Below are 25,182 nucleotides of genomic sequence, written 5' to 3' on the forward strand. Positions count from 1 at the left end.
AATTTAATACAGTTCATAATTTGGTGATTATGATTACCCTTTGGAGTTTCATGGAAAAGATCAGTTGTGGAACAGAAAGCTGTTCAGCAACCTATGTTTTGCAGATGTTTTTGGGAAGGTCACAGAGAGTTCACCAAACAAGGCTGTTTTAAGTACAGAAGATAAATACCAAAAGAACAACCATCAGTCACAACAAAGCTGCAGCATGCAGGAGACCTCAGGAGGCCATACTGCTTTACCCCAGTTGAGAGAAGCACAGATCACAGTATCTCCTAATCCATCCCATAGTACTAGTTGTAGCAAGCACAGCTATTGAATGTACCAGTGCATTTACGTTGCTTTCCCCTGCAAAGGAGCCTATGTCTGTGTTGTTTGGAGATGGTAAAGAGACATTCCCATCTATTTTCCTATTTCAAGAGTAATAGAGAAATTACTGTGGGCACACAGTAATGTAGAAAAGAGATTTTTATTTTAACTGCCTGGCCTTGTCATCAACTCAAGCATCCATGTGAAATCTAATCTTAAAATACTTTCCTACGCAAAATTCGCAATATTATCGAAGGAAAATTCCAGAGAATATTCCCTTAGTCTTTCCTGGAAAATTTACCATTGTAGGGGGTTTGGGGTTTGAAAATAATTCTGTTAAGTCCTGTAGTACTTACCCACGTTTTGGATTGACAGCAATAGCTGCTGGTTGATCCAGTAGAGTAAAAATAAGCCATTTTCTGTACCGTCCATCTAATTTTGCCACCTCTATGCGATTAGTCCCTGCATCAGTCCAGTAAAGATGTCTGAATTATGTAAGACACAGAACATTCCAAAAGTAAATAGTTTACACTTGGAAGAGGAATTAAAAAAAATTCAAGAAGAAACAATATAACCCAAGCAAAATTAATATAATGAAACTGCACTGATTACATCTGAACTTGTTCAGTTTGGAATATACAGGCCCTAAAAATAGGTGAGTTTAGGAAAAGAAATCTGCTGGCTCACTAGTTTTGCCCTCTGACAAAGTTTCTGCAGCTGCCTCTGTTGCCTGTCAAACAATCTTCACTGAAGGGATACTGAAAACTTTCATTGTTACTTTTAAGCAGTATTGGTGGCTTATAAGCATACTTAAAGACTCTGCGTTCCACGAGAATGAGGTTCATTACCAGTAAAAATTTATTTACCATGTAATTTTTGCAGCAGCTCAGTTTATTAGTTCATAGCTCCTCTCTAGGCTTTTGTCTTATGACACAGATGCTAATGAATAAATTGTTACCACATCAGATGTAAATACTTTTCATCCTAATAAACAGGGCACTCAGTCTAACCTTTCTTGAATTTTGTTTATCTTTATCATCATGGCTTTTTTTTTTTTTTTTTTTTTTTTTTTTTTTTTTTTTTTTTTTTTTTTTTTTTTTTTTTTTTTTTTTTGAGCCTGGATAATAAACAGACTCATTCTTATGCACTCACTAATCACACAGTGTCTCCTGACTGAATACATTATCTAATAATTGGCTTGGGAATATGTGCAGACAATTAAATGTGGTTTTTAAAATAAGTTTCAACATGTTCTGAAATCAGTGTAACACTATGTTTGAATGTTGAAGGTGCTAGCTCACCAGGGATCTTTGTGATAGATACCCTTTATCCTTGCTCTCATGACCATTTAGATTTGTGAACGGAAACTCAGACACTCCCTTTTGCCCTCAGAGACATTTGGTTTTCTAGCTGGCCTACAGTTCATGAAGCAAACAGCAAAATACTCTGAAGGCTAGCCTAGACCTTAATATATCTTTCTCATGTTTTAAAACTGCTGGAAGAAAAGACAGAGTTTTTCACTTCTTTTTCTCTATTGCGATTTGTACCAGGGACATCAAAAATCTGGCAACAGCATTCAGAAAATCAACTCATCTCTTAAACCTCTGTCCATTCAGCTTCAAACAGAATCACAGGCTATGCAGACTACATTTCACAGTGTCTATCTACAAGCATCAGATCCTCTCAACATCATAGCAAAAGAACTTCAGCTATGCGTGTCCAGCACATCCTTTAAAAGTTACGTTGCAAATAAATGATGCCATCAACATCAAACTCCCAAAAGTCATGCCTAACTTTCTCCCAGCTCTTTTCCAAGGTAGCAAACAGAAGTGATCTCATCATTTCTATTAAGTTAAAAAATTACCATGCTTTAGCCTAAAAAATGCCACAGCCAATAAAATAGAGAAAAAACTCTGTATAAGAACACGATTACAAAAATGTAACTACTTTTTGAGGAAACACATCTATTCATTAAACTTCAGAGCTGTTTCTGTTTTGAGGTTGCTCCTGTAGTACAAGATTGGTAAGAAAGGAGCAAAAATAAAAGACAAATTACACTGTGGATTGGAGAGGTTTCCCTTCCAAGAGCAGAAAAAACTTGCTCCCTGGAGCTTACCTAAGTGATTGAAGAAGAATCCATCTGACATGAAGGCTGATGTATTATCGTTTACTGATGCACAACTGATCTGCCAGTTGTAGAGTAATGCAAATTTCCTCAGAAAATGTGTGATGCAGTCAGCTGCATGCATTTGACCTATTAACCTGCTGCCTGGGCAAGGACAGCTTACTGAACTACCTTCAGACTAGACATCTTCGAAGATAGTTCATAAGAAATTAAAAAGTGGATTTTGCACTGCCCAATCAAATCCTTGACACACCCAATACAGCATTTTTCTAGCTTTTCAGCGACTTACCTTCCAACCCAGTCAACAGCCAACCCATCAGGACTAACTATGTATTTGAGATTCAAGTCAACTTCCTTTGTAGGATTGTTCCTACTGCTGTCAAATGTGGGCAGATAAGCACGTTTGATGGCTCCAAACTCAGAACCCTGTCCCAGAACACTGAAGTACACGATACCTTCAAAAAAGATGACAAATATCGAGTTAATTCCATATTTGTTGAAAATTCTGATCTTTCTGAGGCTCTTATGTGAAGTTACCAGACACAATTATTTATGAATAACAGTCGTTTGTTCATTTAAATTACAATGTGTTTGTATGACAATTTTTAAGCCATCCATCAAGCATAAGATGCACATCTAAAGTCATCTTGATGACTTGATTACCAAAAAATATTACGTATCACATTTTTCAAGAGTAGAGGATATTACTTCTGAAGCCTTTACATATGATTTCAAGAGTAATTTAGAGTCTCATAACCCTCAGGAGCAAGTATGGCCCAGGAAAGTGGCCCTAGGAAAATGGAAAAAAAAGAGAACCTGAAGAAGAGCCAAAAAATATAAGCTAATACAGGGATCTACTAGCCATTTCTGCTTAGTATAAGTAATAGTTATGGCAAGACTTGAGTGAGTTTTGAGAACTTGTAAAGGTGAAGGAAAAGAAAGGGGTTAATTTATAATAATCCTCTAGTGCAGCATAATCCTAAAGAGTCACAATTCTATAGCTAAACTCACACTGAAATGAGAGGAAAACCAGAGCAAAACATAAGGGAAACCACACTGATAGTGCAAAATGAGTAGAGGGGAGGGGCAGATTCAACCAAGATCTGGCCAGTTAATCTAACTTAATTTTGGTTTTCAGTGTAAATTAAACACCTACACTGCAGAAATGCATCTTTTTAAACCAACCACTGCATGGTTGAGTACTAGCATACTCACTCAGGCCTATCCCTTCAGGGTCCCAGTCATAATCCAGAGCTTGGATGCGCTCCTGATTATCGATATAGTCAGAGTACTGCTCTGATGAGATGTTGTACCTTCGAATCCGCACGTTATCTGGCAGCAGTAACAATGGAGGATTACCTGGGAAATGATCATAAATTTATTTTCATGTATTTCTCATTTTAGAAGAAGCAGAAGAAAGTCACTTCTAGTCAAGCCTAAACTGGGATTTTCACAAGTCCTATCTGGGCAAGAGGAACACAAGGCCACTTCCAAAGCTTCAGAGCTATTCAAACTGCTTGGCTTTGCAAAATTTATTAAAAGTATTGAAATGCTTAACAGTGAGGATAGTATTATTCTTCTCACCATAGATCTTGTGCAGAGGTAATCATTAAGGGATAATTCCTTAAAAATTCTTAAACATTACACTGTTGGCATATCACCACTTCACATCTCAAAAATAGATTGCCATTACACACTGCGCAGTTCCACTTTCCTCCCTCAAAGTACAGGAAACAATTTTGAAAGTACAAATAAATTGCCAGTACCCTAAGACATGACCTGTCAGAGTTCTACCTGAAAGTCTTTAAATCTTAATGTCTCCATATTCGGATGAATGTTCTCCTGCCCACAGTTTCATCTGGAGTTACCCTAATAACGTCCCACAAAGTCCTCATTTCTGAGGGCTGTGAGCTTGTACTGTAAAGCGTGCCAGCATTCTGGGCATACCTAGATGTAGAACTTCAGGCACAACGAATTTTATTATGTTACCAGCTACAACCATATTATCTTCCATCACTTAGCCTTGAAAACCTTGTGTGTCTAGCTGCTTCCTGAATAAATCCTATGAAGGAGGGTTTCAAAGAACTAGATTTCTGAAACAGGCATATAAAGAGGCAGCCAGGCAGAAACTCAGGTGCAAATGCCCTTTTGCATTTCCAGCCTCATACTCAGCAGTAATTTTTTGAATTAGGAAACCTGGAGACATCGTTTTCTCATAGCGTTTTTTGTACTACAAATAATTTTTAAGTTTCAAAACCTTCAGTAGCAATGCAGGTTTGGTCACAGGCATTCTGTTCTGAAGATTTTACTATTTGACTAGGCACACCATATTTCTATCATTTATCTCTAAAGCTGTTAAAGTGTAAATACTTTTCTAAATACAGTATTGTTTATGTTTATATAACACTGCTATATTGTCACTTTTTTTCCTATCATCTCTTTATTTTTATTATTACTATTCTATTACTATTATTTTCTGAATCAACTCTACCTGTTCAAGGACTACCACACACTGCAGTCATTGCACTGAGGTATGACAAAAAGCCAACGACTGATGTTAACCATTGGCCAAAGTCCTTCTATTTGTGTGCATCAGTCCATGAACAATGAATGCCAACCTGTCATCAAACTGCCTTTGCTTTGTACCAGCTTAATGCAACCTTTTCTGGTGCATTATTTTGTTGAGAAAACCTAAACTTCAGGAATAGGCAACATTAATTTCTTTCTGATGACAACCACAGGATAACAGGTTTTTGTTTGCAGAAAACTTCAGGAGAAAGGAAAGCAGGTATCCAAATCAAGGTATTATTTGTAATGTTTGCTATTGGAAGGAGAGATGAGCACTTTTTTTTCTGATTATGCAATAGGTGGAATACACAGAGGCTACTATCTTACAGAATAAAGATTGATTTTCATTATCCCCTTCTGACAAAAGAGAGGATTATACTCATTAAGTTGCTATATTCCACTTGCTCTTTATAGGTAGCAATCAATCTTGCTATCAGTTTACATACCATTAGCTGCGCATTGCTTCCCTTGTTGATCACCCACAGACCTGAAGCCATCTGCACAGAAACATTCGTAGCTTCCTTTGGAATTCCTGCAGTCCTGGGTGCATGTTCCAAAGATCTCACACTCATTGATATCTAGACACAAGTATAGAAAAGATTCCTAGAGCTTGATTTCTTTATTTTTTAGCCTGGAGGATGCTCAGGGGGGGCCTCATCACTCTCTACAACCACCTGAGAGGAGGTTATTGTGGGGTAGGGGCCGGTCTCTTCTACATGCCTGCAGTGAGAGGACCAGAGTAAATGGCCTTAAACTGAGAGAGGAGAATAAATGGCCTTAAGATGAGACAGGAGAGACTCAGATTAAACATAAGAAGAATTTTTTTCACTGTTAGGGTGGTCAGGCATTGGAACAGGTTGCCCAGGGAGGTTGTGGAGTCAGCATCCCTGAAGGTGTTTAAGAGGCATCTGGATTAAACCCCATCAAGTTTCTGTCCCTTGGATTGCAAAGGTATGACAAAACCTATATGCTCTAGAGCAAAAATATATATCTACAGCCACCAAAAGCTTAAAACAAGTCTGAACTGTAGAGTTACTTCTTTGTTGAATGAGGCCTGCATGTTAGAAAGCATAATTCAGCAGCAAAACATTTTAGGAAGCATCTGCTAAATGCATAGAAATCCTATTAGGATGCAAAAACAGGTGGTCACAATAGAATCCCAAAGCGACAGGTCACTGAACACTTATCAGTGAGAAGACATTTATAATATTGAAAATACCATCACAGGAGTTTCGGTTAGTTTCACTGGCCTTGTACCCTGGCCTACAGGAACAGATAAAGCCTCCTTCATTCAGGTTGGTACAGTTATGTTCACAGATATTTTCTGCACAAGTTCGCTCTGTTCCAGGATCTGGGGAAAAAAAAAAAAAAATGAAAAGAAAAAAGAAAGCATATTTTGCAATTATAACCAAAAAATGAAGTGATATGGGGAAGGTATAACAATTTTTATTATTACTGTAATTGAAAATAGTTTTCAAGTAGACAAAGTTAGTTTTCTTTCCTTTTTTCTAACTGAAATTAGAAGAGAATGGTAACCATTGCTCAAGAGGGGTGTCAACTAAGAAGCAGTGAACAGAGTCAGGATAAGAGCCATAACCATTAAAGCTCACTTTCCATAACAGAAATTACATTCTCCATTACCACCAATCTGCAGCAACTGCCGAATTTCTTATCCATGCCATTCCTAACCTAAAGTCAGCACAGGTCATTGCACAGAATGCACTGCCCTTTCAAACACGCCTATAATGGAAAAGCCAAAAAGGGATAATAGATAGTCTGTAACAGATAATGAAAATTACACTCTTCCCAAAATACACATAAAATTCTATTGATCTTGACATACTCTATATATGCACAAAATACTTCCGTATTTTTACTCAATACTTTGAGTATCTGTTATATAAGCAGAAAAGATAAATAATATGTTCATTGAGAGATCATGAGGAAAAGATAGATGTACAGCAAAACCACTACATTTAAGCTGATTATCTCCTTTATACATTCACATTCCACTGCTGACCAAATTAAGTTTAAACAGCTCAATTTCACATACATGTGTAGAAGCATAAATTAGTTGTATACATATACACACATATATTCTATTTTCTCTAAAGTGGGTATTTGATGTTGGGAAGGCTCTGAGTGTTACCAACTGACCTCCAGTCACATCCATCCCCAAACAGTAGAATGCTGACTGCCAGAAGGTATCTGTTTCCCACTGTTGCATAGCATTTATACTTTTATGTTTTCCCCAAGTTTTCCTTTGCACTAGGTTATATTACCTAAAGACCATTGGGATGGTAAGTGAAAGAGAAAAACCAGCTGGTTCCAAATGGACTGTACTATAGGCTTCCAAGGTATTTGTGTTCAGCAAGTCTGCTGGACTGCAAATCACCCATGCAGCATTTGGCACACTTTCACTTGAAGCCATCACAGCCTGACAAATTTAAATTGCAAGTACATGCTCATATTATCATTGTGCACGTTGATATAAAAAGTTAGGAGATTTTTGTTTCCAGATTCCATGGAATAATCTCTCTTGCCTCAAAGTTCAAGTCAAAGTTTTTGCATCTAAATGGCTGCTAGCAAATACATAGTCCATATAAGCTGTACAGGGGATTCGAAAAGGCAGTCAGGCCAATGACTGGCTGTCCTTATAGAATTCTGTGGTCATGTCTTTAAAAAGGAAATAGAAGCATCTCAGTATACTTTTAACAGGGCTACAGCAACATATACCAGTTCAGAGTCTGCCCATGAATAATTCCACAGGTTGGCCTATTGCAATTACGATTGAAATAGCTGGATGTTCTTGCCTCTGTAATGCAATTCTTTTTAAAACAAGATCAAAAAAAAGATAAACCCTTTTTTCTTGGTGATACATAAATACTCTAAGCCTAAAAAAGACTGTTCAGAGAACTGATTTTCATAGAATCATAGAATCATTTAGGTTAGAAAAGACCTTTAAGATTGTCAAGTTGTACCATAAATATAATACTGCTAAGCCCCACTAAACCACATCCCTAAGTGCCACATCTACATATTTTTGTACAGACATGTACAAAAGAATGAAAACAAAAAAAGAATTAAAAGAGAATGAATTAAAATAATGAAAGAATGAAAACAGAAAAAGAATAAAATTGGAAAATATTATCATGTCTAATTGGGTAATCCTAGCACAGGTTAATTAAAAAAAATAAAATAATTCCCACAGGCTAATTAAAAAGCAATCCTTCTTAGTATGCTATTCAAGAAGAAAGTTGTATTGTTATCAGTGTCAGAAATTTTTATTTCAATAGCATTGTAATTTTGTATTCTACTGATATTACTTACTGCAGCCCGTTTCATCAAAATGGTCTCCACAGTCATCATAATTGTCACAGACATAATGCAGAGGAATGCAATTCCCATTACTGCACTTGAATTCTTCAGTTGTACATGGTCTTGGTGTCGGTTCTCTACCTACAGTCAAGAAGAAAAACTTCGCTGTCACAGTTTTAGCTACAAAGTACCAAGAGACAGCACTATTCCACATTGCTAATGGGGAAGCTAATAAAATCTGGTAAAACAATGATTAGAGTGACTTTGGAAGTCTGTAATAAAGCTAAAACCATGACGAGGACATAAACCTCCTGACTTCCAGTCACATTCTTGAACTGAAAGAAGTCCCACTATTTTATTAAAAAGACAGAAGGAAATTCGTCGTTAATAATTGATTAAACTTTATTTTTAATAATGCAAACTTATTAATATCCTTTAGTGATATACTTCATACATCTACTGCAGACTTCAAGAGATTATTGAGATATTAGTAATCTATTAACTTCTAGAATTTTGTACAATAAAGCCAGGAAATAATATCACTAACCAACCAAGAATATAATTAAATTTGATAATGTAAAAATCAACATAGTCAGTGAGAACTACATAAGATATCTGAGGACAAAAACCTATTGACTATTAACAGAGCTTCTACAGGGTGTGGACCTAAATATCAACACTGTTAATATGTGCATAACAGTGCCACAAATTCAGAAGTAGCCATTCCTTTATTTTATCCATCTCATCCTAATTTTGTGATACAGCCAGACGCTTTCTTCTTTCTCATTTTGAGTTCAAAGTAAGATGATAAAATTTGGCTGCTACTCATATTAAAATACAATATTGTTGTGAAAATAACGATCTTTACTTTTCAGACAAATGTTTGCTGATTTTTGCTACTTGTACAGAGAGCTATAAATACATAGTACCAATAACCATAGTTCAGATTATTTCATACTCTTGCTTTCGTAATTTATGTCTAATTTTGACATTTCTTTGGTATTAAATATTAATCACATCACAATTACTGAATTTGATAATTGATTTTGTGTAAACATACAGTGTTCCTCTTTCTCGTCACTTCCATCTCCACAGTCATCCTCCTGGTTGCACAGCTCATGACTGTATATACAGCGATTGTTTTCACATCGGAAGCGGAATGGAGATTCACAAGCAATATCCACTGAAATCAGAGGTCAAGTCAATACTTGATGCCATCGAGACACAAGTTATTCCAATCACTTTTATCTGGTAATAGTTACATGTTTTGTATATTTCAAAAGGTGAGAAGGCACTCAGACCCAAAAGAATATTTTCTGCACATTTTGGTGACTGTATGTTAGGACTTTACTCATTTCTTTGTCAGAAGACAGTACATCATCTTTGGCCAAAGGAATATTTACTACTGCATATAACACTGAAGTTTCTAGATTTGTTCATGAAGTACACTGACTGAAAATCCAACATGCCATTAGTGACTATATAGTGCACAACTGACAAAAACTGTTCGAGTAGCCCCTCTAACACCTAATTGTTAGAGCTGAAGTCAGGACTCCTCTGTCATACTTACAAAGACATTGTGACAATACCAATAGCTTTAAAAGCTCACCACCTTTGAGAATACACATCATCTGAACTAACATTTAGTTTCAAACTGGTGTTCTTATTTTAGGTATCTAACTTCAAAATGTGAAATAGCGTCCTTATCTTTTTGCTATGCTTCTCCCTACTTTTATAATCACATATACAAACATCTGCAAAGCAGTGAGAAACACACTGTTGGAGGATGAAGTGAACTGGCACATGAAGCAAAATTCTCATACTGAATAATTAAAACATTTTCTAATTTTCTGTCTATTGTATGTAGATTTAGTTCATTTTAATATAATTTCTCTCTCTTACAGCAAAGGTGAAGTTCTTCATCAGAGTCATCTCCACAGTCATTATCACCATCACATTTCCAGTATGGCTGGATACAGACGTGGTTCTTACATTCAAACAGCATGGGCGGACAGTACGTACCATTAGGATACCGTGTTGCTGAAGAAAGGAAAATTATTATGGCATTTTCATTTACAATAAAAATTTTATGTATTCCTGAAAAATATTCAGCCCAATCCTATGTTATTTTTAAAAACCCTTCTCTCCATAATAGGAAATATCATAGGAGGCACTGCAAAGATGTGCAGCAACAGCAGACTGCAAGGACTGAGGACTTCTTGGTAACCATAATGTAATTAATTTAGGTTCGAATAAATAGCAAGAAAACATAAGTTACAGAAGCTTTTGAAAATATATTTTAACTTGGCAAATGCTACTTGAATTTGTTGCTGACAAATCTAGTTCAGTAATAAAGCTAACTAACATCACTGCACAAAATGTGAATGATTGAAGAAGTACCTAAGATGTCCAATTCCAAAAGGACTTATGTTAGTATAGTAAAAAAACCCAGCCAGATTCTATAAAACTGTGAAAGAAACTGAACTAAAGAAAAAAATATGTTTCTACCAACCTATATAAATAAACCACACCCTTGCTCTTTCAAGGGCTTCTCATACACTTTCTCCTCCCTTTAAGAACAGCCAAATGTTGTGTAACTCAGGTTCTGAAAGACAACTGTTGTGATGTACATTCCAGGATGTGGTTACCATCAGAAAAATACAGACAGTGGTGTGCAGATGCCCCTTCTTACTTGAAGCACCGCTGTTAAAATGTAAAGATGTACAGAAGTGCCCTGATACCAACATAAAAAAGTTCTCTCAAGTACTGAAGCCTACAATCACGTGAATATATAAGTCAGAACCAATACTTCAGGATCACCTAAAAAGCTGATGTCAGTCAATGCAGATAGAGGACAGAGGTGATATTTTCATTCCAACTGCTAACAGTACTTTCTGGGTAAAGAGACGGAGCTCCGGAGCTCCATGCAAGCTACAGATATTTTTTTACACTAGATTAATACACAGAAGGAAAATGGAAAAGTATTTTATTTCCTTGCATTCACTGGTGCTTTGGGAAATTTTAAAGGTATTTGGGTATTATAAAGAAAAATCTCATCACATAAACTTGTTAGAATTTGGTACAACTGAAACAGTTTGGATCTTGCAGTGTCCATGGGATGGTCAAAAATTTTAATCCGATCTCCTGGACCTTGTAAACACATTCATTTCCTACCATTAGGATTGTGTTTACAACCAGTATAAGAGAGGGCAACCTATTATTATATCAAAAAGCTGATTCAAAATATTATACTTCTCCTGAATTTCTACTGACATCACTGAGTGCTGCATAATTTTATACCTCTAAGGAGTCATCTACCTTAAAGACAGACAAAAGTGCAAATCTTTTTTGGAAGTGAGCGCAATGAGCACCAATTGCAAAGTTTGAAACTCACGACAAGTTGCTTCATCAGAGAAATCAAGGCAGTCTGCATTTCCATCACATCTGAAGCGTTCTGCAACACAGTGTCCACTATCACACTGGAAATAACCTGGATGGCAGGTCCTCAGCTCTGAAAAGATTCAGAAGGAATTTTTGAAATGTCTTCTTGTTCAAATCCAGATAAACTATTACTTTTTGAAAACAACATTCTAAAAAAATGGTGCAAAACCCCAGCCCATTAAAAGTGTAGTATCCTCTACTTTTGGCAGAATGACTAAAGTGACTTGGTGAATGTCACTTCGTTAAAGATGCTTCCCATAAAAGATTATTTGGCAGAATAATTTATCACATTAGAAACAGGAGTGTGAATTTGTAAGAGAGTACACACCACAGTCACGTTCATCTGAATTGTCTTCACAGTCATCATCGTGGTCACAGATCCACCGGGAAGGGATGCAGCGCAGATTGTCACACCGGTATTCACTTTCTGTGCATTCGCGAGGACCTTCATTTAAAATGAATGTACAAATATGAAAAGTTTCCCAGATGCAGAGTTAAACATCCACACCTGTCTCACTAAACCAGACAGATGTAATGTGGGCAGATGATGAGGTAAAATGCTTAAAACTAAATGATGTTACACATGTCCCCCTTGACTTAGAAGAAAGGAAATTCATTGTGGACTTTTTTTCATCACAGAATTATAAAGGAGTTTTTAATACAAATCAGAAAAAAAAATTCATTGTCATTGTTTAAGAAACTATATAGTACTAGATTTGCACACAGGACAGAATTCAAATGTCACTTCTTAGTGGAAAACAGGAATTTGTGTTATTGTGATGACTGGATTTATCAGTGATTTTATGTAACCAGGATGCATCTTTGTGATATCAGTGTGGTATTTCAGCAAATAAAAGACAGGCTACAGTATAAAACAACAGAATGGTTGCAGTTATGAGCTGTCTGCCTTATTCTCATCAGAAACAGAAGGATAGTTAAGTCAAAAGCAAGACTGTGTCATCACAGCCAAAAAAGAACTCACTGCAGTTGTGCTCATCAGAGTTATCTCCACAGTCATTATCTCCATCACACTTCCAGCGCAGTGGAATACATCGATGATTGTCACAACGGAAATCTCCAACGGGATTGCAAGTCATCTCCTCTGTAATGTAGACAGTTTGCCAACAAAACAGCACACATTAGCATAGTCTTTGGATAAGATGGAATGCATAGATGATTACTGAAGTAGATAGAGATCTTTGCACCACAAACTGCGCCAAGTAATAGGGAAGTGATTAAAAAACAGCTGAAATAACTACATCAAACTGAGACGGAAGCACAAAGAGAAACTCAGTACTGTCAAAGGAGGGCATCTTGACATCATGGTGTGTTACATTTTCAAGTCTTTTCTGATTCTGCTATAGTGCTCCAATGTCCTCTGAGTTTTGTGTAAAAGTGTATGAGTGGTTTCAATATAAATCCAAGGGCATTGTTATACTTCTCCTACTGATAGTTTCACCAGCACAGGAGGTAAGTTAAGTAAATGTAGAAAATACTGGCAGTTTTAATACTTTTAATAGTTCAGCTCAAGCACCAGTATTTCCTGCTTCATTTGATGATGTATCAGGCAAAATAATTAAATCCTGATCTTCAGAGCTCGTAAATATGTGAGCTGCACGATGCATTGTTGCACACAAAATTTCTCCTGAAGACAAATAACTAGCAGAGCAATTAAATGATACCAAACAAAAGACACCCAGGAACATTATTATTGAAGACTTTCAGAAAATCAAGGTGCTTGCAAATTGGAGATATATTTTAGGTACAAAGTTACATTGAAATGACCTTCTTGAAACTCACCACAGCCTTGTTCATCACTGTTGTCTCTGCAGTCATCATTCCCATTGCACACTGCCCACAATGGTATGCAACGGTAGTTGCTTCTACAGCTGAACTGTGTGTGATTGTCACATCGATAGGCAGGTCCCACTGAAAGAGGCATTTGTCAATGTTAGTTGAGTTACTTAGCCATTAAACTGTCCTTGCTATTCTGCCTTTCAAAAACTGTTTCAAATTATAGTCAGTTTTTTCAGCTAAAAAGAGCTCTCTGCTAACTTCAGTGTTGTAAAAGAGAAAGCATTAAACATATCTGATTTTACTATCTTTTCCAGTCTATGCTGCTTGTATTCCACATATGCTACAAACCCGTCACAGGTTCAAAGCACACACATAGTGTTTTCTCCTGACTATTTAGATCTGGTAACAGTGGCAACAGCCCCAAACCTGGAAGCTAGAGGAGGCAGCTTGTTCTCAGATGGCAAAGCTTGGTCATACGTTCTTCAAGATGGCCAGTGGTTCAGAAGGACATGCTAGAGCACATAGGAAAATCCTAGCATAAAGCCAGTCAAAGTGAGATGCTGCCAGTTTCTGATAATCTGACGAGCATAAATAAGCTTTATCCCTCTTCAAGAATAAGTAAATAGGAAATTATCACGCAGTTTGTGATATCACATAGTTTGTGATTACCACGTAGTTTGTGATAATTTTTATCACAAACTCTATCACATAGAGTGTTTTTTAATACTCTTACTACATGTATGCAATTAGCTTACAGAAAATTCCTTTCCAATAAACTTTCAGTCTCATGAAAATTAAGTAATGTGGTTTTGCTCTGAGTGCTTTTGGTGCACTCAGAGTTCACAGATTATTCTGAGTTTGAAGGGACCCACGAGAATCATCAGGTCCAACTCCTAAGTGAATGGCCCATACAGCTGTGTGCTTACTGCATTCGTGGAACGGCTCATCAGAGTTATCACCACAATCATCATCCACATCACACTTCCAGGACAGTGGGATGCAGCGGCCATTGTCACATTTAAATTGGCCCGGGGGACAGGTTCTACTGGCGCAGTGAGCACTATCTTCATCCGAGTTGTCACCACAGTCATCCTCTCTATCACATTGCCAGGCTTCTGGGATACATCGTTTATTGGCACACTGCCACTGATGAGTTTCACACTGGTGATTAGCTGGAAGAACACAAATCAGCTGTTAGGATACCAAAACTTACAGGAATGGTCTGTTGCTGCTATATCAATTGAGTCATTACCATGTTTACACTGGAAGTTAAAATAAAAGCCAGGAAAAATTTAAAACTTAGATGTCTATTGCCTGATGAGCCTGTTCCTCTATGAAGAACAGGTCAGAAAACATAGCAGCAGACCACACTAATATCAGCTCCACAACTAGAAATGTATAGTCTCTGCTCCCAAAAAGCAAAGCACTGAAAGCTGATGTCGGCAGTGCTGGCAAACTGGGGGAGCTCTGAAGGTCTATGTAAACAGGAGTCAACACTGACCTCTACTTCCAGACTTTGTATGTCTCACTGCGCTCCACTCTACTACTTTTTGTACATATACTGCCAAACTGTTCCAGAGAAAACAGTGTATTATAATTTCCATACATGTTCTAGACCAAAGGATTCTATTGTCATGCACAAGATGATGAGCAGAAGGAACTAAATAGATCTAAAATTATTTTTATTGTACCTACTATATTAAAATCACTGCATTACACAGCTGCCACATTTCTACTTTTTTAATTCCCCTGTGGCACACTTAAGAGCTAAGCTTTTGCAACTCAGGTAAAATTGAAATTTCGTTTGATTCAGTCATTTTTAGAAACACTTGACTAATGGAAGGCAATGACTAAACTATCAATTATCCGTCAATGACAAACTGTTATACAACCACACTGCTCCCCCTATATTACTAAGCTTGCAGCTGCCAGAACTAGATTATTTACAAAAAGAGAACTAAGGATGTGTTTTTTTAAATTAGGCATAAGTATGTGGAATAGCTTAGGTTTTTAAGGAAATAACACTATTTTATAAGCATAATTATGCTACATTTCTATAATACTGTCATCATATACAGCTTTCTAAAACAAATCTTCCCACACTGCACTGCGTTTCATGCAATGCAGAGGTTGTAGTAATTTTGTCCCATCACACCAAGTGCTAAAATACAGGGAAAATTAGCACACCTGTTAGACTGACCTGGACATTAGGAAGCCTTAAATTCCTCTTACTCACCATGGCTTTACTCAGAACAAAACAAAGTGAGTCCTGTTTCTAATATTTTTTACCTCAGATTGTAACTAACTTATAAGAGTGTAAATCTGTCCTAAAAGTATAAAAGATGTTTATGTTATGCTTGCTCTTCTTTATCCTGCTTGCACTGAGGTGAATTACTCTAGCAGGTGCAAGACTAGAAAAGACTACATTTATCTCACTTTTTCATCTTTAAACAAGGGATAATGATTCTGAAATTTTATGTTGTTTACACATTTTATACTGGCAAAACACTTAAATTTATTAGTTGGAACATACCACAAAGTACAGGATCTTCATCTGATCCATCACGGCAATCTGGCTGGATATTGCACAAGAAATGTGGGCTTGTGCAGTTCCCATCATTACACTGGAACTGCCCGACAGGACAGTAGCGGTGTGGACAGGTTGGGGGCTCATCAGAGCCATCCCGACAGTCCCTCTGTCCGTCACATTTCCACCAGATAGGAATACACCTACAAAGAGAAAACAGTGTTTTCTTTGTTGAGGATATGGCTTTACGGATATACAACTATCCTTTTACAGCCCAAAAGACAGTCTTATCTCAGTGTTATTTCTTGAAATGTCCAAAACAGCTTGAACCTAATTTCTTCTGTTTATATGTCAAATGCTAATAAAGTGTGTCAGAATACTGTCACCAGAAACAGATGATAAACAGAGGATAGTGGTGGGCCTCTAGAAGGAATTTCACAAAAAAATTAATAAGGATTTAATTTTTATGTATATTTGTGCTCATCCTCTCTCATACTTTTTAGATCAATCTTCAACTGGATTTTTACTGATATAGCATTTCAATAATTCACTTGAACTTTAGCACAAGAATTTCACTAGGGATTATCATTGTAACATTGCTTCAAAAGGCCATCCAGTAAGCACACCTGCCTCACAGGGTCCAGAGTGAAACATCAGCACAAGAACTCTTGTATCACGATTCCTCTCCCTCCACTGCTCCACTGCTGTCTCAGAAAAGTGTTGGAAATGTGCCCTCACATTGGCTAAATGGCTTTCCTGAGCCAGAGGCAGACATCATACAATTGGCAGAAGCAGATACATTGCAAAAGATGTACAAAAAAATAAGAGAAGGTGGCAGAAGTTGTATCTGAAGGTACATGTTTCTAATAATCCATAATTTGCTGCATTATTAATGCCATATAACAGGAAGAAAAGTAAAAGAAGTACAACTTAAGCAACCAGTCTAGAAGTCTTTTCCAAAACATAAATCTGTCTTGTCTCGGTTTTGTCTTTGTAAGCACACCAAAAACTCATAGTGAGAGCAGAAGGAATCCCTAATTTCATGTCTTTTTGAAGAGACTGTAAAATACATCCTTAAAAAGACCTTGAAAAAGCAACAGTGAGCTGTGGACTTACCTCTCAGTGTCTGCACAGAGAAACTGGGTGCTGGAGCACATTGGAAGGCAGTGGGCTGTGTCACCGAACTGTATTATCATGAAGTTATCAGGACACTCACAGGAATAACCCTGACCACCGGCTTTTATTAGACAAAGATGAGAACAGCCACCATTATTTGTGCCACATGGATTATTAACTGGTAAAACAGAAGAAAAATATTACCATAATTTATAAATTCGAGAACACAAAGGTCTCAATCTACAATAGATTCCTCTAACACTGTTTTGAAACCTTAAATGTAAGAGATTGAAAAGCAAAACCTAGATAAGTAGACACTTCATGAAAGAAATACATGTGATTTCATATACAGGAAATGTGTGCTATTAAGCCACGATGTTTTAGCAAATAATTTAAATTTATGCATTTCCAGTCACTGCTTTTCAAAGAAAGGGCAATTTATAAATGTAAAGTAGATGTCTACATTTACTCTGGGCATTTTATTCCCCTCAGCAAAGGCAAAAGCTGGGTGCCCTCAGGACCCTTTACAACTAGTCTCTGAATAACAGCTGACCCTCTAAATGCAAATCTAGTTCTGTTTTCTCACCAAATGGTTGTCTATATGGATGATAAACATGGATGTCAAACGGCCTGTGTGTGGTGTTCACAAGAACAGTCCTGTCTGATCCGTCATATTTATTTCCCTTTTCAACTGTCCTTGTGTTCCAGTCAGTCCAATATATTGTGTCTTCAAAAACTGTTACTGCAAATGGATGAGGTAAAGTCCCGTCATACACTGTGTGACGATGATGTCCATCCAGATCAGAGTACCTCCACAAAGAAAAACATGTGCAAAACATTCAGACAAATGCTAAAACACCTTCCCATCTTTATTACGTATGCTTATGGTGCTACATCATTGGCGACCAGAATCATGCAATGTAGAATTACAGCTTCTTTATGCCCTAATGACAGACCGTCCTCAGCAAATTCATTCTAACACAGGGAGGAGAGTAAAACAGGCTTTTTTAGGCAAAATAAATGGAACAGAGCAACATCCACTGAAAGGTACACTTCCCACAGAAGCGCACTGGCTAGTCCAATGAAATTTTGCACATTTACTGCCTTACAGCAAGTTATTTTTGTCACACAAGACTAGCTTGCCTGGATGATTCAGACTGCTAATAACTGAACACTTAAGACAATAATAGGCCCCCTATATTTCTAAATTTTACCTATTTAGAGCCTCCTCTGATAAGCTATCTTTGATAAGATTTTACATTTTTACTATCACCTTGCTATATAGGGAAATTATGAAATACAAGAGAGGAAAAAAAGAGAAACTTACATATCATTAATATGTATTTAAAGACATTTTAACACTTCATCATAGAAAAGGTTGCCAGAAGAATTAATGTAGAGAAGAATAGAAGTAAATATGAATATAAATGTACATGTAAATATGAATAAAAATATAAACACTAACGTAAATACAAATTATTGTTTTCAAAGTATTTCAGTGTCATGACATTGAAACAGTCAGAATACTATTACTCATTTTTACTGCTATTTAAGTGAAAATTCTCTAACACCAGAAGCAATTAATAGATTTTTCTTGATTAGCAAAAAAATGCCATGTGCTAACAGGAAATTCCATGTCGTACCTAGGGACATTCCTCTAAACAGTTTGTATACTATTTTATTAGCACATAACTAGTGTAGTTACAGCTCGTCTCTTATCTACAGGCAGAAACAAGAGATTGAAAAATAAGGATTTTATACTCAATTTTGCTCCGGTTCAGGTTGTACACTACACACAGAGAAGTTGCATATTTGAGTACAGAGTGTAAACCTTTTCACTATACTTTTTTGGACAACTTCCAGCAGAACCTAGGATGTGAATATAGCAACCAGGCTACTGTGATCCATATCACCTACCACTCTAGACATTTTAATACATATGATGTTTACAGCACCTACAAATGCTCCCACCACAATCTGACATGAGCAATTATTCAGTTGTTTTAACCTTTTCTGGGTACGTACTCAATGTAATTTAGATGAGCATCTGTCCAGTAGAGCTTGTCATTGGTGTAGTCTATGGTAAGTCCATTGGGCCACTCTAACTTTGTAGAGATAATCACAGTCTTTTCCTTGCCATCCATGCCTGCTCGTCCAATATAGGCTCGATCTGCCCAGTCTGTCCAGAAAATCTGTCTGTTCAAATGATTACTTATAGTTAGAATTGTAGTAAAAATGTTGAAATCAATATTAGAAGCCATGCCTCAAATATAGTATTTCCCATCACAGAATTAAAGCAGAGATTGAGGAAGAAGAAAGCTAAAATATCCATTACTTGAACTGCTACAGCAGACAACTGTGCCATCACAACTGTCTTCAAAGAATGCAACTGCCAGCCCCAATATCTGCCAAATCACACACACTTTTATCGACCTTTTTTAGCTTTGCAATCAAAACTTGCTAGTCCATATGGAACCAAATTCCACTTTCAGTGCCCTGCATACATACCTATGAACAGGTCAGCTATTAAGCTGCAACTAAGAACTAATGTCATGCAAATCTAAATGCAAGCAGGCAAAAATTACTTCAGATTTTCATAACAGTGCAAAATTAGGTGCAAAAGAAAGGAAAAGGCCTCTTAAAATGTCATACCCATATTTTGGATGAACAACAATTCCTCTGGGATACTGAAAGCAGAAAGTGTTGTTGGCATCCACACACCGATCCACCAGTTTTTTCCGGAATCTTCCATCAAGTTCAGAGACATAGAGACAATCTTTGTAGGCATCCACCCAGTATAATTTTCTGAAATTAAGTTTTAGAGTTTTTTAGTATTATTTAATTATATTTTTTATTTTGCTTCACAGAATCTTTAAATTTCAGGATTTTTCTCCTAGAAAAAATATAGCCACTGCAAAGGAACACACGCTCCACTGACATCTTTTCTACACCATGCTCCAGGCTGCCCTTTTCACTCTGGCTGTTCCTGTAACCGTGATTGTTACTGCCCAATTCAAACTTGCAGCTGCCTAGTTGAATAATAATACACCATTTACCTATAAATTCCTAAACCCCTCTTCCCTTCCTGTCCTACCAATGAGGGCCAGAAGCAAGAAAGCAGACATGCAGGGCTGTAAAATACAGGAGAGAATCATCACCTGTTCCAAGCTGCCACCTCTCATCAAACAGGTAGAAAATTCCCAAGTAATTTAACACTCTAATATAAACTTCTCCTAGAATTTTCTCTACTTCTGTTACTTTGCCGAGGAACTATATACAGCTGTAAGCAAAGAAATCATACAAGCAGAAGTGATGATTTTAAAGCCTGCCTCCAAACAAAGCATTTAATTCACTTAGAACTGCAGCAGGGTACTTCGAAATTCTCTGCAGAGCTGGTCCACTCCAGTGTCCACAGGGTCATTCTAGAAACAGCCTGACAGATATAATCTCTGCCTACACCACCCTAAGCAGTGTCATTCCCACCAGGGAGGAGGACAAAGTAGTCTTCCCCAGTCTGCATCTCATGGCATCCTCCAATCCTCTCACTGCACTGAAAACAAGCAGAAAATTCAACCACTGTACTGTCCTTCAGCCTTTCTGAAACACCTAAACAAAAACTGACTAAACTAAAACATACCTAATGTTAGCTGAAATAATTCAACAGCTCTATTAGAATGAAACAGTAGGATCACTTCAGCTAAAATTAGCCTTTTCCTTCTTCATCTATCCATGAATAATAAAGCATTTGAGGCTGTTGGCAACGTTAATTATCATTAGGTTTAGAGATGAAGTCGTTTAAAAATAAAAATAACAGCACTCTCATAGAAGTTCCAAAGTGACTTTTTGAATGATTCTCAGAGTTTTGCAGTCTGATGCACTTTTCATGCTTACAGTATTGCATTCAGAAACCAAGACCTGATGAAACACAGCCAAGAACACTGTCAGAGAGGGCATCACATAAGGACAGAGTTTCTGTGGCAGTCAATCAGACTACTTTTTGACACATAGCAGGTAATTAAAAATTTGCCATAATGCAAAGTGCTTTCCAAATCCCTCACTCTCATATAGGCCTCCTATCAGCAAATGATGTGGATCATATTGGTTATCAGTTAAAGGGGCATTTTTCAAGAGCAAAAGAAGTATGCTCTTCACATTGGTATAGGAGCTAAATTTCATTAATGTTTGTTATTCCTCACTTCACTGGAATCTAGTTACCTGATACAACATTTTTTTTATGCAAAGAGTGAAGCCTGCATCCCAACCCCAACAACGGCTAGCAAAGGACTCATTGATGAGAGAGCAAGTCTGATATAACCTCAATATACTAGATATGAGAGTAATGAAAGAAAAGTGTTATGTATTAAGCGCTGATAAACAATTTCAGGGCAGTGGTATGCACTGCTTCCACAATCCAAAACAATTTCAGCACTCATCAGGAATTTCATATGAAGTGAGAGGAAAAACCTTAAACTCCTTCACACATCATTTCCTTAGTAGCCCAGAAAGACAGAAAACATATTTTCTTACCTGCCAACCCAGTCAACAGCGATACCTTCCCCGTTGGGCACATCATCACTTATCACTGCCTCCTTATTTGTTCCATTTAGGAACATTCGTTCAATGACATTCCTCCCCACATCAATCCAGTATAACCTCTTTTCCACCCTGTCAAAGTCCAGTGCCACCACATTTCTCAGTCCTTGCAAAATGAGAGAGTAAGACTGGCCATCTGCTGTGAGATTTCTCAGATAGTAACGGTTGCTAAAAATAAGGTATGGGGAGATATTACTATTTTGCCGGCAACTTTTTCCATCAGGCTCCCGGATATAGCCTGGGGCACACTTACAGATGTAGGAGCCAGCTGTGTTCTCACAAATCTGGCTACATACTGATGGAGTTTCATTGCACTCATCAATATCATCACAAGTCCGTTTATCAGACATAAGTTTGTATCCAGGATGACAAGAACAGTAGAAACTTGTCTGTGTGTCTGTACAGTCATGATCACATCCACTGATTGAAGGGTCGCTGCATTCATTTATACCTGAGGAAGGAAAGGAGTTTTATTCAAGGAACTGGATGGAGTACTAGGGCAGTCACTTTCCAGTGTACTCTGTCTCTCTCTCCCTGCTACCCCCTGAAGTGCTGAATGTGAATGTGGGCTGCTGTAATAAAGGAAAAGGGAAAACAAGCTAATCAAATATAAAATTATTCTGGCATCTTTGAAGCCTGTCACAAAACACCCTGAGTGCCAAGCATGGACTTCTGAATGGCATATTTTGGAAATGTAAGGGCAATACATAACAATGAATAAACTATATTTAGTTCACATAATTAGCTCATTGTCACAGTCTGTTAAAACAGCACATAGTAAGTATGACTTAACTAAAACAAAACTAAAATTAAATATATGCATTTCTTATAATTTTCATCTCTGAGAGACAGCCATGGGATAGGTACAATCGTAACGAAGGAACTGCCTTAAGAGTTCATTTTTTTAAGGCTGCCCACATATTTTAAATTAGACAGTACAAATAAATCTATACATACCACATCCTTTTTCATCGCTGTTATCTAAGCAATCATCCAACCGATTGCAGACTTTGACCATTTCAATGCAGTTTCCATTGTCACATTTAAAATGATGGGGAGAGCAGGTCGCTTCCGGTGTATTACAGAGATGTTCCAGCTCATCAGATTCATCACCACAGTCATTATCCCCATCACAGAGGTAGGCTTTGGAAATGCAGCGCCCATTCTGACAAGTGAACTGGTGCTGTTGACATGGTTCATAGATGCATCCCCTTTCATCACTGCTGTCACCACAGTCATTTCGCCTATCACATCTGAAGAAGAATGAACACTTCCTTCAAATACAAGAAGGTAATCACTGTCACTAGAGCAGATGGATAGATACACCGTCCCAGTTTCCAAAGAATGTTGATATTTTGGCTCCAATAGAATAGACTTTCTGAAACCCTAGTCATATTATACAGTCTGATCCTGTGAGTCCTGCTTGCATTCCCTGTATGACGTTACTAGCCACAACAAAAAATATTAAATGCTAATGGTGAGCACTGGGGATATTAACATAGAAAATTCTAGAGCATTTTCAGGTCAAAGCTAATGCATGAATGCAGAGCAGGTAAGTAGTTTCACTATAATATGCAGATCTACTTACAACTAAATGGTGTGAAAAAAACAGTTGAATTAGCTGCTTCACTTTAGGCAAATTTTGAGAATTTCTACAGCTGCCCAGGTAGTTACAAACCTGTATGTATTACGGATGCACAAGCCATTACTACAGGTGAACTCATTTTCTGTGCAAGATCTTCGTGTGCAGTTCTGGTGTTCATCAAAAGCATCACTGCAGTCAGCATCACCATCACAGACCCAAGCCCGAGGGATGCACCTCCTGAGTGGGGGTCGATTGTTGACACACGTGAACTCTGCTGCTGTGCAGTTGCGGTTTGCTGAAGGAAAAGCATGGTCACTAACCAAGTTATGCTCTGTGTGTGTAACACTGTCCCCCCCACACACAAGCAGCCTAGATATCCACCCGTAATCCATAACACAGTCATGAGCTGCTGCACATGCACATAGATATCACTGCACCTTCTCATGTACAAAACTGTGCATTACTCTTCACGGAGGCTGACTGGGAATCAAAGCATTCCTTAGGCAATGCTGACATGTGCAGAAATCTGGATCTTAGCAGCTTCTCCACATAAGCTTTTCATGTATCTGGCCACATTTTCTGGGAGCTGAACAGGTATTATGCCTAGGGTCTGTATTCCCTGTTTTCTTCAAGGTATTCTGTTCTCCAGGGAGCAAAGAGAAGGAGCATCATTGCAGTTAATAAGGGCAAGGACTGAAAGCATATCCAGCTGCTGTCAAAAGAATCAAGAAGCAGGACCAGGCTTGGTGAACCTCCTTGCATTTGTTCACCCTCTAAACAGATATATTTATTTTGCTAACTAGATTTTAAAGACATTATGCCAAAACCGTGTGGCTATTAACAAGCAGAAGATGCGGTGCGTGACCATCAGGGACTACCTCCACTGAAGCTGCTGTTGCTGCCCTGATCATACACACAATGCAGGTTAATTGTATCTCCATTTGAACGCATCAATTCAAAGAAGAGTAATTGCAAAATTATAACAATGGCTTTTTGGGGTTTTTTTACCTGTAAAATATTCAATTTCAATTCAGTATAATGAAAACGAAGGTACAGAAAGATTGTATCTCATACTTAATGTGCACCTTTGTGGGCAGAAAAACTGGCAGTGGGTGAGAGTTTGGGGGTTGGCTGTTTTCTAAAAGATGCACGCAGGACAAATAAAGTGCAGTATCTATTTGCATTAACCACCTACCACAGTTATGTCTTTGATCCTCATCACTCATATCCCCACAGTCATTATCACCATCACAGATCCAAGTTGCTGGGATACATCTGCCATCATCACATCTGAACTGGTCGCTTGAACAAGTCCGCAACTGGGGCACTTAAAAATGAACACAATCACTTTGTTAAACTAACCTGAACTGCCATGAAAGGTGCAACTCCAGCAATGTGCAAAGCGAGCTACCAACCCTGCCTAAAACAGAATAATCTATTCCATACACAGCTTTAAGTATCAAAATATTGTGATTTAAGTATCGAAATCAGTGACTCAGATTCTTTAGTCAGTGAGTAAAGCCCAGAAGATACTTATTTTCTACCCAGTCTGGATTGAACCCACTGCCTACAAGAGAAACTACTGATTTCTACATTGCTATAACCCATCAAGTTGTACCTTCTGAGTGTAGACTTACCACAAGAGGCAGGTTCATCAGAGCCATCAGCACAGTCTATTCCTTGATCACAGTACCAATGAGCAGGAATACAACGCCCCGATGTACAGCGAAACTCATTATTTGTGCAAGTCAGTGAGACTGGAAGAAAAAAACTGGGTATTACTTCTATTTTTCTGTTTCCTTTCCA

The 25,182-nt window shown here is 37.6% G+C and overlaps 1 protein-coding gene across 3 annotated transcripts in view; it reads right to left on the reverse strand.

Moving 5' to 3' along the window:
• Nucleotides 1-25,182, reverse strand: part of LRP2 (LDL receptor related protein 2) — a 113,874-nt gene that overhangs the window by 12,508 nt on the left and 76,184 nt on the right. For all 3 annotated transcript variants that reach the window (XM_027911526.1, XM_027911527.1, XM_027911525.1), the window contains exons 46-68: nucleotides 25,014-25,133; nucleotides 24,572-24,703; nucleotides 23,470-23,671; nucleotides 22,749-23,044; nucleotides 21,726-22,242; nucleotides 19,851-20,003; nucleotides 19,224-19,394; nucleotides 17,785-18,008; nucleotides 17,199-17,376; nucleotides 16,089-16,285; nucleotides 14,482-14,727; nucleotides 13,559-13,687; nucleotides 12,741-12,860; nucleotides 12,087-12,203; nucleotides 11,712-11,828; nucleotides 10,220-10,357; nucleotides 9,378-9,500; nucleotides 8,330-8,458; nucleotides 6,219-6,350; nucleotides 5,446-5,577; nucleotides 3,647-3,790; nucleotides 2,721-2,886; nucleotides 663-791 (exon numbers count right to left, since the gene is read on the reverse strand). In XM_027911526.1, coding sequence (XP_027767327.1) covers nucleotides 663-791; nucleotides 2,721-2,886; nucleotides 3,647-3,790; nucleotides 5,446-5,577; nucleotides 6,219-6,350; nucleotides 8,330-8,458; nucleotides 9,378-9,500; nucleotides 10,220-10,357; nucleotides 11,712-11,828; nucleotides 12,087-12,203; nucleotides 12,741-12,860; nucleotides 13,559-13,687; nucleotides 14,482-14,727; nucleotides 16,089-16,285; nucleotides 17,199-17,376; nucleotides 17,785-18,008; nucleotides 19,224-19,394; nucleotides 19,851-20,003; nucleotides 21,726-22,242; nucleotides 22,749-23,044; nucleotides 23,470-23,671; nucleotides 24,572-24,703; nucleotides 25,014-25,133 — 4,012 coding nt within the window. The remainder of the gene's footprint in view (nucleotides 1-662; nucleotides 792-2,720; nucleotides 2,887-3,646; nucleotides 3,791-5,445; nucleotides 5,578-6,218; nucleotides 6,351-8,329; nucleotides 8,459-9,377; nucleotides 9,501-10,219; nucleotides 10,358-11,711; nucleotides 11,829-12,086; nucleotides 12,204-12,740; nucleotides 12,861-13,558; nucleotides 13,688-14,481; nucleotides 14,728-16,088; nucleotides 16,286-17,198; nucleotides 17,377-17,784; nucleotides 18,009-19,223; nucleotides 19,395-19,850; nucleotides 20,004-21,725; nucleotides 22,243-22,748; nucleotides 23,045-23,469; nucleotides 23,672-24,571; nucleotides 24,704-25,013; nucleotides 25,134-25,182) is intronic.

This window comes from Empidonax traillii, unplaced genomic scaffold (genome assembly GCF_003031625.1).
Source record: "Empidonax traillii isolate 1590-97213 ecotype Southwest subspecies unplaced genomic scaffold, ASM303162v1 scaffold33:size3420811, whole genome shotgun sequence".
NCBI lineage: Eukaryota > Metazoa > Chordata > Aves > Passeriformes > Tyrannidae > Empidonax > Empidonax traillii.